This window comes from Psittacula echo (genome assembly GCF_963264785.1).
Source record: "Psittacula echo genome assembly, chromosome: 3".
Taxonomy (NCBI): domain Eukaryota; kingdom Metazoa; phylum Chordata; class Aves; order Psittaciformes; family Psittacidae; genus Psittacula; species Psittacula echo.
This window is the reverse complement of record NC_137736.1, coordinates 74,804,546-74,821,487: the sequence shown is the minus strand read 5'-3', so window position 1 is coordinate 74,821,487 and position 16,942 is coordinate 74,804,546. Positions and strand designations below refer to the sequence as shown.

The 16,942-nt window shown below is 40.7% G+C and overlaps 1 protein-coding gene across 1 annotated transcript in view; it reads left to right on the top strand.

The window, feature by feature from the left end:
* Positions 1-16,942, top strand: part of GPC6 (glypican 6) — a gene marked incomplete at both ends in the record, with an annotated part of 729,163 nt that overhangs the window by 222,348 nt on the left and 489,873 nt on the right. The window contains 1 exon segment of the mRNA XM_080613544.1: positions 15,114-15,272. Within this exon segment, the coding sequence (XP_080469670.1) occupies positions 15,114-15,272 (159 nt within the window).

The following is a 16,942-nucleotide window of genomic DNA, read 5'->3' as shown; positions in this document are numbered from 1 at the left end:
AATATTGTATGCAAAATATTTTAGTCATGCATTGGTAAAACACAGCACCAAAAAGTACTGTGAAATATTTACTACAGCTGCTGTCAAGCCCAGAGTTGGATTATATAATTAATCCAGAAAAAGGAAAAAAAAATACCAAAATATTACTCTTTCCTAAATATGCGTGATTCATATTAGAATTACGTCCATGTTGACCTAGCTGTTATTTTATTCTTGCTGTTTGCCAAATGTCTTTTGGTAACCATAGTTGTTCCCTGCTATGGGTGTAAAGGATCACCTCTGAAACTCAAGAAAGCACTTCTACTTTTGGATGGGGACAGCAGCACACTACACAGGCCCCCTTGGTAATGGGTGCCACACAGCTCCCTCTGAGAACAGCCTTGCAATAGAAGAAGGAAGGAAGGGAGTTCAGGAAAACAAGGCACAATTCAACCTGTTCAACCAGAACCACCTAGAGAAGCTGATAGGCACTTCTGCAGGGAATAAGAAATCCTTAAAATTAGACCTTCAGAGATAACAATACTTGGAATCTTTATAGCAGCATCTGTAATGCAGACCTGCACATTTTTTTGTGATAAAGTTTTACAGTTGTTTTCTTTACAGTATTTGGGGTAAGGTGGGCAAAGTCATTTGAGGTTTGTACAGACATGCCCAGAGATTTCTTTAAATTTCCACCTGTCATTACTGTGATATACCTTACTGTGGCTTCATCCACACAGTAGAGGCCAGGGAATGCCTTAGTCTGAGCAGTTTCTGAGAGAAGGAAGCAGTAGAGAATGTGTTTAATGGGCTCTGAATTTAGACAGGTGCCTTATAGTCTTTTTTGTACTAAAGAGAAGCACAAACAGCTATGACATAGTCTTTGTCTATTTTTTCTTAGTTCCATCTGCTATAGATTTGTTGAGATTTTCCTCCGTGAGACAAGTATTCTCTTTGGATAATACCTGTCCATTTTATGTCAGCTGAAGTACACAGAATAAATAGGAATAAAGAGTGCCTTGCCTTCTTTATAGGAAATAGCCCATTGTAGCCATAATGAAGAAGAATTACATAGCTTTTTCAAGGAAAATACAGTGCCTATCAGACCCAGCATATGATGTTTCAGTAAATAAAAAAAAGTTAGTTGTTGTTTAGGGGTTCTTTTTTCAAAAGCATGGGCCATAAGCTAACCAAAGGTTAGCCAGAGATCACTGCTGTAAGCAGCCAGTCAAAAACTGTGACTCTACTGGACAAATGTGCCAAAAAGGCATATTAAGAAGGCAACAGTAATACCTTAAAGGATTGATAGAACCCGTCTATCTTATTACTATATCCTTCTACACTTAAATGTTTTGATTAAGTCTGCAAAAATGCACAGGAGCCTTTTATTTCTGCAGGCAAAAATGTCCATTCAAAAGTATAGTTACTTAAGAGAAGACTTCAGACATGGATTTCCTTTCAAGCTGATCTTTAATCATAAAGGTCAAACCTTTAACATTAGAACACTTGAAGGGCAAGAAACTCTGTTACATTCAGTTATTGATTTTGAAGACCCTGACCCTTGACAAGTGTCACAGGCCATAGAGGGCATTAACAGAAATACAGTAATAAAAAGAGCTAAAAAACTTGTTGGGTCTAAACCCAATTAAAAAAAAAAAAAAAGAAAAAAAGAAAAAACCCAACACACAAACAGAAAACCCCATTATGTAGGACTAGCAGTAGATTCAGATCTCAAGCACTATTGGGAGTAGTGGAAATCTACAATTGCTGCATCTAAGCTACTATCCTCTTCTCTAAAAAGCTTTCATTTTCGTTTTGGCATCCATTACTGTGCCTGACTGATATTATGGAAGCATAGTTTCTGTTAATTAGAGTGAGCTAAAAGTTTTCAGTGCAAACAGTGTTCTGTTAGAAAATATTGACTTAAAGAAATATGATATTTTAAGTAGGTCTTTCTGTTAGACTTCAGGACTGCCTACATTCCAAAGCTTGCAGCATCAGCAGTGCAGCACACACCTGGCCTGTATCATCCTTGCAGCCAGGAGACCTCTTAAAGTCTAGGTCACTGTGATGCCTTATCTGGCAGGCTCTTGAGTCCAGAGACCTTTGCCCTCTGAAGGACCCTACTCTAATTGATTGTTAGAATCATAGAATCATAGATTCATCTAGGTTGGAAAAGACTTTTAAGACCATCAGGACTAACTGTTAACCTAACACTGCCAGGTCCACCACTAAACCATGTCCCTAGGTGCCACATATACATATCTTTTAAATATCTCCAGGGACAGTGATTCCACCACTTCCCTGGGCAGCCTGTTCCAATGCTTGACAACCCTTTAGGGGAAGAATTTTTTTCTAATACCCAATCTGAACCTCCCCTGGCAGGGCTGTTACCTCTTATCCTATCACTTGTTACTTGGGAGAAGAGACCGACCCCCACTTCACTGCAGCCTCCTTTCAGGTAGTTACAGAAAGCAATAAGGTCCCACCTGAGACTCCTTTCCTCTGGGCTAAACAGCCCAGTACCTTCCTTCGCTTTTCACAGGTCTAAACCACCTCACTCCAAGCACCTCCACGCTTTTAGGTACACACACCGGCAGCCTTTCTTTTCACAGGAATGCCTGTGAATCTGGCTTTCCTGAAAGATGGTGGGACTGAACAGCTAGCCCAGGCTATAAGAGATCTAACAGCTGGTTATTGAAACTGAAAATCTGACAGCAGCAATGATCAAAGGATTTTAAGAATGACAGTCTGCATTGCTGAACTCTGAGATTCCTAAGGAAACACTATTTAATAAAAATGTTTCAGATTTTCCTGCTTATTCATCAAAAGTTTGCCTGTCCATGGTATTAATAATAGGATGCCTAGTCTCATGTTGTAGTTGATAATATCCACAGAGAAGCTTTAGATTCATATTGATAATTAGAAGCCTTGTAATTCAGAATGTTTTTATTCATAATTTAATTCATGGGTTTTTTCAGTTCAGTGAAATTCTAATTTGTCATATAAGTGAATCAAAACCATCTAAAACTAGTCAAAATCAATAGAAAAAAAAATCATGTGCGAAAGAATTTTCCACTGGCACATTTTCAGTGGAATTCTTTTTCCGCCTGTGTCAGCTGGTATGCCGTTTCACTGAAGGAGAGTCATTTCAGCAGTGTGAATTTTGCTAGGAGTGGGCAGAGAAAGGTGAGATTTCCTTAACTGCATGAGATTTACTGTGGGAAGTCACAGAACATTCTTTCATGCACCTTTATAAAAGAACTAAATACGTATTTCTGTAGTTCTGAGGCCTTCTCACCTGAAGGAGATGCCACTAGCAGTGAGCAGTATGCAGAAAAAAGGCACTTACTGTGCTCTCTTCTCATGCTTGTCCCATCAGGAGAAGCATCTGGGGAAGTTTTTCCCCTATCCTCTGGGAGTCAACGATGTAACACCAATTGGATCTGTAAAACCGAACCAAGGGCACACAGACTTGCACTAAACTTGGTTCACAAAGCATAGAACTCTTGCAGGGGGTAACAAAACATTCTGTTTTGCATGTTTTGGACTCTTGTGCATTAAGTGATTCTACTTGTGGCCATATTCTTCGAATGTTTCTCGGGGCGGGGGGAGGAGGAAGTTCTTTCTTCTCTTTGTAAAGTCACACAGACTTGGAGAAAGTGCTTTACTTTTTGCCTTACGATTTGTGACATGGTAAGGTTAATACTTAGGAGCTGGTGGAGGCAGTTTGCTCTTTACACTTGTTGTTTCCAAATAAAAATGAAAGGACAAATGCCAGCATTTCTGGCCTTGAAATTTCATGGGTAGACCTTGAATCAGGACAATAACAGAACTCTGAGATCTTTTGTAGCCTCCCTTTCTGAACCCTCTTTTCCTTCAGTGACTAGGCTGACAAGTATGTCTATAAAAAGCTTATGGCAGAAGTACCAAAAACTTACCACTGGCATACCCATTAGAGCCTTTGACTTAAGACCAACACAACATACATTGTGGTTGTCTTTGTGAATTGTTTCTATGATTGGCATTGCAGGAAATCATGAAATTTTCGGATGGTGGGAAGGTAGATTCATGTTTAATGGTAGCATGTAAAGGTTTCCTTGGACTGACTGAACCCACGTGAATAAGAAAAGAGCACTTTGATTAAAGACTTTTAAACAGTTGTTGCTTAGTTTAGTATGTTAGAAACATGGATTTTGTACATGACAATTTAGTGATCAGTAAGATATCTGCGTAGCTTTAAAATAGACTTGACAGTGCAATCAAATGACATGACCATAGCTCATGCAGCCTTTTGATGCCTGTGTATTAGTAATGGTGTAACTATGTCAAGGACTTGTTTTGGCAGTACAGCATACCCAGTTAGCCTCAGGGAACTAACTGCAATCTGTCCTACTGTGATTGTATTTCTTTGGATGCATGAACAAAGTGGTGTAAATCTGTGTCTGATACATCATGTGCTGCAAGCACATCTTTAGATTTCAGTTTTATGCAACAAATATTGATTAAAATCTGTATGAGTTCATGTGTGCATACAATCTTACCCTGTTATCTTAATAATAAAATTGTTCTGAGAGCAGCTGAAATACAAAACCTCAGTGCACCATGTTTTATCATCATTGTAAAGCACTGTGCTGCTTGTATGCTACGTCACACTATAATGCCGTATGAGATATTTCTGCTATTATAGTAGGGGATATAGTAAACAGCCAAAATCAATTGAGAGGGAGGGGAAGTTGGCTGCTGTTCTCAGTAGGAAACATGCTTTGAAATCAGAAAATTGCAGCCATGTAGAGAGCAAGATGTTGGAACTATAAAGTGCTGAATCACAGCCTTACCGTTTGCTTTTCACGAGGCACTGAAAACAACTCCAGTAATACACCCCCCAAGAGGTAACTAAAGATTCTTCTCGCAAACTGTTCCATCAAAAACTAATTGTCTGACTGTATGCTAGCAAAATGAAATGAACTTGAGTGTTGGAGTACTGGTGCTGCTTCTAGTAGCTTAGCTAGGAAGACCCTAGGGACTTCGTCTCTTTCTTTAGCATGTGTATAATCCTAGTCTGAACAGGTTTGCTTTGGCCTCTGCTTCTGTAACTTATTACTGAGGGCTTTCCAAGGACAATCGGGTCAGGACTTCTTGTAAATGAATGTTCCCTGTGGGACCTGTAATGAAGAGACTTAACAAATTACCACTCAGTTTGGAAGGCATTCATTTTTTAATTGACCTCAAAGCACTCAAGGAACAAAAAGAATCTGAGCAAAGATGATTTGGGTCCAAGGCAAACAAATGAGCCATTTTCTTTTATGGGGTAATTGCACAGGTTTTTTCAAGTCTACTGGACATACAAGTTTTTCAAGTTCAGTATTCCATTGAATAAAATTAGGAGCGTTGTGTCTGATGACGTGATCTGTATGATACAGACAGCTTTCCATTCCTTCCTTTAGCTGACATTTTCTGTGCAAATATTGCTCTTGTCATCACTTACCAGGCCAATATTACAATGGAATTAATTTAAAACATAATCTGTTGCCTTTTAGTTTGAGTAGGAAAGATCAATTCTGCGACTTGAATGTCAGGTGCAATTTTACAGAGGATGCTTGCAGGGCTGTTATACCCCACAGAGAAGATAATTACAAAGTCAGAAGGAGCCTTAGGACTTTTTGGTTAGGGAACAGGTTTTGTACAATAAAATGATATTTAATTTTCACTATTTGAATATTGGCTGAAATGATGTAACTCTTATTTCTAATTTAGTTCTAACTGCTAAATAAGTTAATACAGAAAACATACTACTGCTTAAAGATGATTGTGAGTCAAATTTTTCTATAGCACTGTTTTCTCTTTACGTATGTCAGTGACAGAATGGTATAAGTGTATTGGAGGAGAATAGCTTTTGATAATAGAAAATTGATAATGTCATCATGAATAGTTCTCCCACACTCCTCGTTTCACCAGTACAGCTCTTCAACTGAAAACTTCAAAAAGCAGGTATTCAGAAACATCATTGCCAGTACAGAAGAAGAACCAAATCTCAAAACAGTGGGCAAAGGTTAAAGCTGAATGAGTTTTTTGTTTTAGCTTTCTTCATCATATTTTAAAAATAATTTAAAATGATAAATACAGAAAATGATGTGGGAAATGTTAATTTAGAAACAAAACTCCACCTGTTCCAGTCCTTTATAATTCTCAAGGCTAGGAAGCTCTGAAGTGTGTGATTGCAGAACCATAGAACAGCCCAGGTTGGAAGGCACCCTGACAGATCATCTGGTCCAAGACATTGTGGAAAGGGAGCATAGATGAGATTGTCTAGCACCCTATCCTGTCACATCTTGAAAATCGCAGTAGTCCACCACAGTGGGGACTCCACCACATCCCAGGGGAGGTTGTTCCAATGATTGGTAGTTCTCACTATAAAAAATTTCTTTCTTATGTCAAGATGAAACCTCTCCTGATGCAATTTGTACTGTTGCCCCTTGTCTTCTCCATGTTACTCCTTGTGAAGAAAGAACCACAATCTTCTTTGTAGCTGCCTTTTAAGTGCTAAAATACTGTTATGAGGTCCCCCCCAAACTTTCTTCAGGGAGAAAGGACCAAAGTCCTTCAGTCTGTCATTAAAAGACAGGCTCTCCAGCCTATTGATCATCTTCATGTCCCCTGCTTTGGACCCTCTCCAGTCTGTCTGCATCTTCCTTAAACTGTGAAGACTAGAACAGGATGCAGTGCTCCAGGTCCAGCCTGATAAGCACTGGATAAAATGGGATGATCGTATCTCTGTTGCTTCTTGTAATGCCCCTGAGGATCGAATCAGTATCTGATTTGCCTTTGCTGCTGCCATGGGGCACAGCTCCTGTTCACCTTGTTGTTCACCAGGAGCCCAGGTCCTTTTCAGCAGGACTGCTCCCCAGCTGTACAGACCTAGCCTGTACTGGGTTCTTTGGTTATTCTGTCCCAGGTGCAAGACTGTTAAACTTCATATTTAATAAACTTCATAGTTTATAAATTACACTGCCTTCTCCGCAAATGGTTGAATATGAGCAGATCTGAAGCAGGCATTTGTAATTTTAAAGAGCATGGTTAATGACAATGCCCAATCACATTATTCTAATCTGCAAGATGAAGGTTATAGAACTATCTTCTCTTAGGCTCTGTTGGGGGTGCCCTATAAGGGGTGACCACATTTGAAAGCACACCTTGAATTTTCCCCCTTTGATTTATTAACATTTATTCATTGCTAGATTTATGAAGCAGTGTTGATAACTATGTTTCTATTCTCATCAGTCATACAGTTAGTCCTGCCATTCTGTCAACAGAACAATATAGAATCATAGAATCATTTAGGTTGGAAAAGACTTTTAAGATCATCAAGTCCAGTCTATAAGGGGTTTTAATTCATGGTTAGTATAGAAACTATAAAATATTGACTGCCTCAGAAAGAATTGTTTTGGAAATTATTAAACTTGCAATTTGACCCCTAAAAAATTCTGGCTGATGTAAAATATTTTATGTGACCATACTTCCAGTTCTAATAATATAACCAATGCTTATATCCAGTGTTAGGAAATCTGGCAGTGAAATTGTCAAGGGTAATGTTATGTTCCATAGAGTTCACTGCTCCTTCAGATTGTATCTTCTGCAAGTAGTTACAACGCTCAGATCAGTTCTGGCATTTTGATACACAGTAGAAGCATTTATTCAGCTTGAGAGTTTTAAGTTGCAATTTCTTAAAGACTTATGAGGTTTGTAGCATGTTATGGGGACACTGAACTGCAATATATCTGAATATAAAACAAGTGCTTTATAAATTGTTTTATCACACTTCAAAGTGACATGCTAACAGGATTGCCAAATTCAACTGAAAAACTTGCCAATTTGGATCATGTGAAGGCAGGTGTGAGATTACAACTGTAATAAAACTGAAATTGAATACTGGTAGCTGAATTTGTAGTAGGCAATTGATGTGATTTATATAACATGAGCCATATGAGGAGGGATATGTAGGTCAGCATCTTCAGCTGGAAAGGGGGGCTAGACGAGTTGTGGTAGGTCGCTGGGAACTGCTGAGTTAATACTTGTTTAGTCTGGCAAAATGCTGGTGCAGCATAACTACATTCTATCAAACTTATCTGGGGGAGATACCATCTCCAACAAGGAAAAACTAGTCAGTTATATCCAGTGCCACTTGTGCTATAAAAATCTTCGCTAAAGTTAGCGTAAGAGCATAGACCATATGGAGTTTCCCAGGGTAAGAATTGGTACATTAGTATCACAATATCACAGTATCACAGTATGTTAGAGATTGGAAGGGACCTCAAAAGATCATCTAGTCCAATCCCCCTGCCAGAGCAGGAACACCTAGATAAGGTTACACAGGAATGTGTCCAGGCGGGTTTTGAATGTCTCCAGAGAAGGAGACTCCACAACCTCCCTGGGCAGCCTGTTCCAGTGTTCCGTCACCCTCACTGAGAAGAAGTTTCTTCTCAAGTTTAAGTGGAACCTCTTGTGTTCCAGTTTATACCCATTACCCCTTGTCTTATCATTGTTTGCCACTGAGAAGAGCCTGGCTCCATCCTCATGACACTCCCCCTTTATATATTTATATACACTAATAAGGTCCCCCCGCAGTCTCCTCTTCTCCAAACTATAGAGACCCAGCTCCCTCAGCCTTTCCTCATAAGGGAGATGCTCCACTCCCTTAATCATCTTTGTCGCCCTGCGCTGGACTCTCTCCAGCAGGTCCCTGTCCTTCTTGAACTGAGGGGCCCAGAACTGGACACAATATTCCAGGTGCGGTCTCACCAGGGCAGAGTAGAGGGGAAGGAGGACCTCTCTCGACCTACTGACCACCCCCCTTCTAATACACCCCAGGATGCCATTGGCATTCTTGGCCACAAGGGCACAGTGTTGGCTCATGGTCATCCTGCCATCCACTAGGACCCCCAGGTCCCTCTCCCCTACACTACTCTCTAACAGGTCGTTCCCCAACCTATATTGGAACCTGGGGTTGTTCCTGCCCAGATGCAGGACTCTACACTTTCCCTTGTTATATTTCATCAAGTTTCTCCCTGCCCAACTCTCCAGCCTGTCCAGGTCTCGCTGGATGGCAGCACAGCCTTCTGGCGTGTCAGCCACTCCTCCCAGCTTAGTGTCATCAGCAAACTTGCTGACAGTACACTCAATTCCCTCATCTAAATCATTGATGAATATATTAAATAATACTGGTCCCAATACTGACCCTTGAGTCACTCCACTAGATACAGGCCTCCAACTGGACTCCGCCCCATAGACTACAACTCTCTGGCTTCTGTCCTTCAGCCAGTTCGCAGTCCATCTCACTACCTGATCATCCAGGCCACACTTCCTCAGTTTAGCTATGAGGATGCTGTGGGAGACTGTGTCAAATGCTTTGCTGAAGTCAAGGTAGACCACATCCACCGCTCTGCCATCATCCATCCACAATGTTATTTCCTCATAAAAGGCTAAGAGGTTGGTCAAGCATGACTTCCCCTTGGTAAAGCCATGTTGACTGCCCCTCATAACCCTCTTATCCTTGACATGCCTTTAGATGGCATGAAGGATAAGGTGTTCCATCACTTTCCCAGGGATGGAGGTGAGGCTGACCGGTCTATAGTTACCCGGGTCCTCCTTCTTGCCCTTTTTGAAGACTGGAGTGACATTTGCTTTCCTCCAGTCCTCATGCACCTCTCCCGTTTCACAAGACTTGGTAAAGATGATGGAGAGTGGTCCAGCAATGACTTCCGCCAGTTCCGTCAGCACCCGCGGGTGCATCCCGTCTGGACCCATGGATTTATGGATGTCCAGATTGCTCAACTGGTCCCTAACCCATTCCTCATGGACTAAGGCAAACCGCTCCAGTGACCTGACTTCATCTGAGGTCTCAGGAGTACAGGGCTCTTCAGGACTGCCTCCGGCAGAGTAGACTGAGACAAAGAAGGCATTCAACAACTCTGCCATCTCTGTATCTTCTGTCACCAGGGCACCCATCCCATTCACCAGTGGGCCAACCTTGCCTCTGGTGTTAGTTTTATCAGCTATGTATTTGAAAAAGCTCTTTCTGTTGTCCTTGACCCCTCTGGCCAGATTTAATTCTAAGGAGGCCTTAGCCATCCTAGCTGCCTTCCTACATCCTCTAGCAGCAGCCTTATATTCCTCCCGAGTGGCCAGCCCCTCCTTCCATGACCTATAAACTCTCCTCTTCCACTTGAGCATACCCAGCAGTTCCTTATTTAGCCACGCAGGTCTCCTGGCCCTCTTCCTTGACTTCCTACGTGTCGGGATGCTCAGCTCTTGAGCTCGGAATAAGCAATTCTTGAATGTCAACCAACTATCTTGGGCCCCTTTACCTTCAAGCAGCCTTGCCCATGGGACTTCCCCTAGCAATTGCTTGAAAAGGCCAAAGTTTGCCCTGCTAAAGTCCAGGGTTGCAATTCTGCTCGCTATTGTACTGGTCCTACCACACAAGATCCTGAATTCCACCATCTCGTGGTCGCTGCAACCAAGGCAGCCCTCAACCTTTACTGCTTCGACCAGACCCTCCTTGTTAGTGAGGATGAGATCCAGCAGCGCTCCTCTCCTGTTTGGCTCATCCACCATTTGGATGAGGAAGTTATCATCCATACACTGGAGGAACCTCCTGGACTGTGGCTGGGTTGCTGAGTAGTCCTTCCAGCAAACATCAGGGAAATTAAAATCCCCCACGACGACCACGTCCTGTGACTGTGAGGCTGCTCTCAGCTGCTTGTAGAAGGCCTCGTCAACTTCCTCACCCTGATCTGGTGGCCTGTAACAGACACCCACAACAGTATCACCCTTGCCAGCCTGCCCCTTAATTCTCACCCACAGACTCTCAACTCGCTCATCCCCTGTTCTTGGACAGAGCTCAGTACATTGCAGCTGCTCTCGCACATAAAGAGCAACCCCACCACCCCGCCTGGCTGGCCTGTCTTTCCTGAAAAGGACATAGCCCTCCATGAGTATATTCCAGTCATGCGAGCTGTCCCACCACGTCTCTGTAATTGCCACCAGATCATAATCTCCTGACTTAACACAGGTCTCCAACTCCTCCTGCTTATTTCCTATGCTGCACCCATTGGTGTACAGGCATTTCAAGGAGGGAGCTGAGCCCACCAATTTCACCCTAGGATTATAGGAGGCCTCCCAGTCTTCATCAATCCTAGAGTGCTGCCCCACTGGGGCAAGCCCAGTTACAACCCCATCCCCCTTCGAATCTAGTTTAAAGCTCTCCAAATGAGCCCTGCTAATTCATGCCCCAGCATCCTTTTGCCTCTGTGAGTTAAACCTTTCCCACGTGCCATCATCCGGACTGGAGCCTTATAAAACCAGCTGTTATCTAAGAACCCAAAGCCCTGCCTAAAGCACCAGTCTCGTAGCCAATTGTTTACGGACTGAATTTTCCCATTCAATCCCACATCATCACCGGAAGATGGAAGAACTGAGGAGAAGATCACTTGAGCCCCAGACTCTTTCACCATCCGCCCCAAGGCCCTGTAGTCTTTCTTCATCCCCCTCAGACTGCGGGAAGCAGCTTCCCCCCCACCTGTCTGGAAGACCAGCAGCGGGTAGGAGTCTGTTGGGTGCACCAGGCTGGGGAGCGCCTTGGTGATATCCCTGATCCGGGCTCCAGGCAGACTACACACTTCCCTATGATGAGGGTCAACTCTGCATATCGGGCCCTCTGTTCCTCTCAGAAGGGAAGTTGTGAGCACATTTTCAGTTTGCAAAATACTTAAGGTATATAAATACACAAATCAGTATTAAACTCCTTTTAGAGTAATAGAACAATATATTACAAAATGCAAATGGCAAATGATCCTGTTCAGGGAAATAGAGGAACTACAATGAAATATAGCCTGCAGAGTTATTTCTGATCCAAGCAGTCTGTTATATCACAGATTTGCACAAAAGAAGCAAAAAAAAAAAAAAAAAACCAAAACAAAGTGCATTCCCCTTAAATAAAAAAAGAAAAAAAAAAAAGAGGAGAAAGGCACAAGCTAACTGGTAATTATCACTTTAAAAAAAGAAATTAAGATTAAACATACAGAAGTTGCTATTTGTTTGAGAATTTCCATCTACCGTTCCCAGGCAAGGGTCCAAGATTTTGTCCAAGTTGTGCATGCTTGGAGGCTGCAGCCAGTCGTGATCAGTACAGACATGAGCCACAATTTCTGAAGACTTCATCTTTGCAAAATGTACTTGAACCTCTTAAGCCTACAAACACTCCACTGACATGGAGCGGTGGAATATACTTTTGCTTTATCTACAACCTGACCTGAGCAAGACAGAGGAGGAGGAAAGAATCTTAAAGCATATTTACATTATTAGTTCTTGCTAACAAAATTAAGGCAGTATATGGCAGGGAAGGAGAAGAAAACTCGAAATGCTGTTTTGAAAAAGTTGATTATAGTTTAGCAAAGTTTTTGTGATGAATGGGGGTGGTTAGTATAGATGATTTAGGAGGATACATTGTTAGGAAAGGGAAGGAAAGCAATGCGGTAGTGTAGGAGGTGTGAGCATTTCTAATAAATGTGAGGTTCATATGTCACCAGTCAAGAACCTCCAGAATGAATGAATGAAGATTCCAGTGAATTAAAAAGAAGAAATTTAATGGCAATACACGTATAAAAAATAAGTACAGTAGGAATCTGAATGAGTTTGTAGTAGCCAAGGTGGGAAGTTGATTTTGTAGCAGAGAGAAAGTAAGACTGCAGATAAATAAGCAAGAATAAATAAAATAAATAATGCTACAGAAATTCCTGCAAGACTGGTTCAATATGCTTAATTTTTTTATAATTCTCAGCATAACATAATATCTTAAAAATCTAGACCCATGGCTATTACTAAGCACAATGCCTCAATTATTAGCATTATTACAGTTGATAGTTTGGCCATTATGAAAAACACAGAGCCAGACAGAAGAGAAAAAAAATGAAATTAACAGAAAACAGAATTTTATAAAAATTCTTGACTTCAGCAGCACTGCAGGACATTATCATTACAGAAAACATGAACTGCCACCAGGGCTGGAACTGGAATAGGAGGTCTACCCAGAGCTTTCCAGTGAGGAAACCCCTCTGGGTTTATTGAGAAAGGGGGTTACAGATGTTATGGATGTCTGTTTGGTTGGTTGGTTAGTTTTTTAACCAAGCACATGGCAGTGATTCTAATGATGTAGTTTTTCAGCTTTCCTTGTCTTTCTGACAGCTAATAAAAACTCAGAGCACTGCCGTTACTAAAAGAATTCATATTGTGTCTTACGATACCCCAACAGTCACAGGTTACCTGTTGAATAGTTTTGGTTTACTGTGACAGTGACGTAGAGAGTAAGGCAACCATTATTTTGCCACTATCATTTCTGTTTAACAGCAGCTGGCTCACCAGTCCCTGTATGTGTTGTTTATGGCTTAGATGTACGATTTTCAGAATGGAAAGGAAGTAATTTACTGTGTTGAAGGGTGTAGTAAACATGGGAAACAATCCTTACAATATTCTGACGGTCATCTCTTTTGATGTTTATACAGTGTTTATATCATGGTGCTCTTGGACATGACAAGGACATGTATGTAGGTAGTACTGTTGAACAGTAACTGATAATAAGGAAATGAGCCTTCCTGAAGATGTATAGCTGTGAGCTTTTAAAAAAGTCTTGAGGCTGCTAAAAGAAATCTCATGGCACTATAGTTAATGTATTATGAACTCTTGCAGAAAAAACAGATTAAGATGGGATGATGGGTCAGGGTTGAAGAATGACTAAATTTCAAATTAAAAGACTTGATTCAGAAATTAAATAGAAATTGGAATAAGGTGAGGACAAACTCAATATGATGTTTATTCTAAGCATATGGAAACCTCTTTTTTGATGCTGTCTTCAAAATGATGCAGCAGCTAAATGTGTTATACTCCTGGGAAGTATAAATCTTAGGGCCTGATTCTTCCCACTACATAATAAGAATGGTAAAAAGTAACCTTAAAGTAGGTATAAATTGCATTTAAATCTTCTTTATGCCTCAGCAGTGATAAAGTCTCAGTATAAATGAGAATCAGGTCCCCGGTATTTATTTAACCCTTAGGCTTTGTGTATCATTCTATTTTCACCTTTAAGAGATTTGCAAAGGGATTTTTAATCGGGATTTTTAATCAGTATTTGGTGTACTGTAAGCTAAATGTTTTCATTGCCTTACAAGTAACTTTAATCATAGAGGCAGATCATTCTTTTTATTTCTCAAGAGGGGATGGTAGAATTTTCTGCCTTTGTAGAAACTGAGCTAAATGTTTCTGACGCCCATAGTACAGTGTCAATTGGAAATACACATTTCATGTAATAACAGACAGTTTTAATTTCATGAGCTAAAGGATTGGTTTCCACTTGCAGATTGTACCAAAGAAAGAGATATTGTCAGAACTAGCACAGTGCTTCCAGAGATAAATCTATTGAATTAAATAAGAGGCTTTCATTACCTTTTACATTGCATTTCCGTATAACATAAGCATTAATTAAACTCTTCATTGCTTTCTCCTATTCAGCAGAGCACTTGCTCTGTCTGACAAGAAATGCTGCCTAAGAAAACACGTGGCATCCAAACACAGTCATCAAAATACACTCACTCAAGCAGAAGGGAAGGAAAGGTAGAAGGGGATAATGCTCAGGTACATTTGGGCAAGTGGGACCTATCTTTTTCAGCTTTTGACATCAAGACAGCCTTGGTGACTTGTAACAGGTCATCTCACTAGGTATTTGTCCAGGCATTTCAATACAAACAGAAAGGAAGCAATTGTCTTTAAATTTTTAGGTATATGTCTGTTTATGAGGAAGGCTTCTTCAGTGTGAGGAATCGCTTTTGGCATGAGACAGTTGTACCTTCTAAAGTATCAAAACGAGTCTCCAAAGTATGTCTTCCCTCCTATGTATGGAATGCCCAGCTATAGCAAAGTTGTAGGTAGAGACTCAAAGTGTTTTCCCAATCAAGTGGTCAAGCCTTAAAGAGCTCTTCAGGTACCCCACCTCCCTTAACTGAAGAGACTTTATGTATTGGTACCAACACACTTCTATCTGTATTCAGGTATTTAAAACATTTTTTTTTTTCTTGTCATTCCAGGGGAACATTTGAGAATCTGCCCTCAGGAATATACATGTTGCACCTCAGAAATGGAAGACAAGTTAAGCCAACAGAGCAAACTGGAGTTTGAAAACTTAGTGGATGAGACAAGTCACTTTGTCCGCACCACTTTCGTATCCCGGCACAAGAAGTTTGACGGTAGGCTGGATGTCATTTACTTATTTTCAAGGTTAGGGGACTTAAAAGTCAGTAATCCATAATAAATTCCAATGTTCTTTTCTTTATAATTAGATATCACATTTGCAGTTGTCAGTTTGGCTAAGATAAGGGTTAAGTTACAGCTGGTCTGCTTATCAGCCTTGTGAGTATTGCCTTTAATTACAATGACATCAAGAATCAGGCTGTTAAGCGCTTGCAGGCTTGGCTAATGTTGAAAAAAAGAGATTAGATATGCATAGAGGGGTTTATAATTTTTGTCTCCTAGTTTCAAATGCAAAATTTAGGTTTGCAATTATGTTCACTGTTGCAAGATGAACTATGATCTCCCATGATTTTTGTAATTGCAAGGCAGGTTTTTTTGTAGTCTGCCTTTTTCTAGCCTTGAGGCAGTAGTTTTTTCCTGCATGATTTTCTTGTGGTGTACAGAGTCTCTTAGAGGGCTTCTGGCTTCCATACACTAAGGCCAGAGCTGCATTTGAGAGAAATTGTCATGCAGACCACTTAAGCAGTATGGAACACATCTTTTATACCTAGAAAGAATTGACAAGGACAGTTTGAGGTTTTTATTTGTTTCTAATCAGTACTCCAATCTCTTCTGGTCCTCATCCTTTGTAAGATCTTTGTAACATCAAGGATTCAGTGTCTCAATTTACTAAATGCATGTCTTTAGTAATGAACACTAAGCAGCTTTTACAGTTGTGTCTGTATTCACAAGTCACACTATATTGAGCTTTTCTCATAAACTGCAGATTAGCAAAGAATAAAAGAGCTTCAGAATATTCTGTCATGGTTTTATCTAAATATGAAATCTGTATTTGTGTAGAAAATGCCCCCTGAGCATTTTTGCGTATGCGTAAGCTCAAAAGGGTCTGACACTAAGAGGTGTAAATCAACATTGCAAAGAGCTTTGCATGCAGATAGAAAGTCTGCAAACAGGTATGGTGAAGATGGCTAACCCCAGGTAATGGGGCATATGCACACATGTAGGATAATGCAGGAAAAGTTATTCCTGAAGTTGGAAGATTACTTCGAAACTCTGAGGTTGCCTGCAGAAAAAAGTGAAGATGTCTTTAACTCGTTAGGGTAATTCTGTATCATTCTCTCTATCCTATTAAAGACTTTTTTTTTGCTAATATTGTCTCAAGATGACACAGAAGGGAAGATGAATTATAAAAGGAGAGAATGGAAAATGAGGATGAGATGGATGAAAGTTCCCAGCAGCAGATCAGATGCTAATATAATATAGAAGGTGTCCTAAGTGTCCTTAGTCCTTGGGAGGACTGTGGTGTGGATGACTGGTGTTCTCTGCATTGTAATGACTTCTCTTTTTGATGTGAAATTGGAACTTTTTATGTAGTGGATTTTGAAGATTTTACTTGCCTTTGAAGGGCCTAAAAAAAGAACCCAAAAGTTGTGTGCAGTATTACAAGATGAGTATGCACACAGAGCAGACATTTCAAAACATCTATAGCACATAGACATCTTTCCTCTTTTTTCAGAAGGAAACCAAGAGCAGCAGTGTAGTTTACTGCAAACACTGGGATCATTGACCACAGAGCTCAGATGGCACCTCACTAATTCTTTGGCAACTTGAGGCCTTTTTATATTGAAATGAACTTAAGCACATTATGGCTTTTTGAGTAACCTGA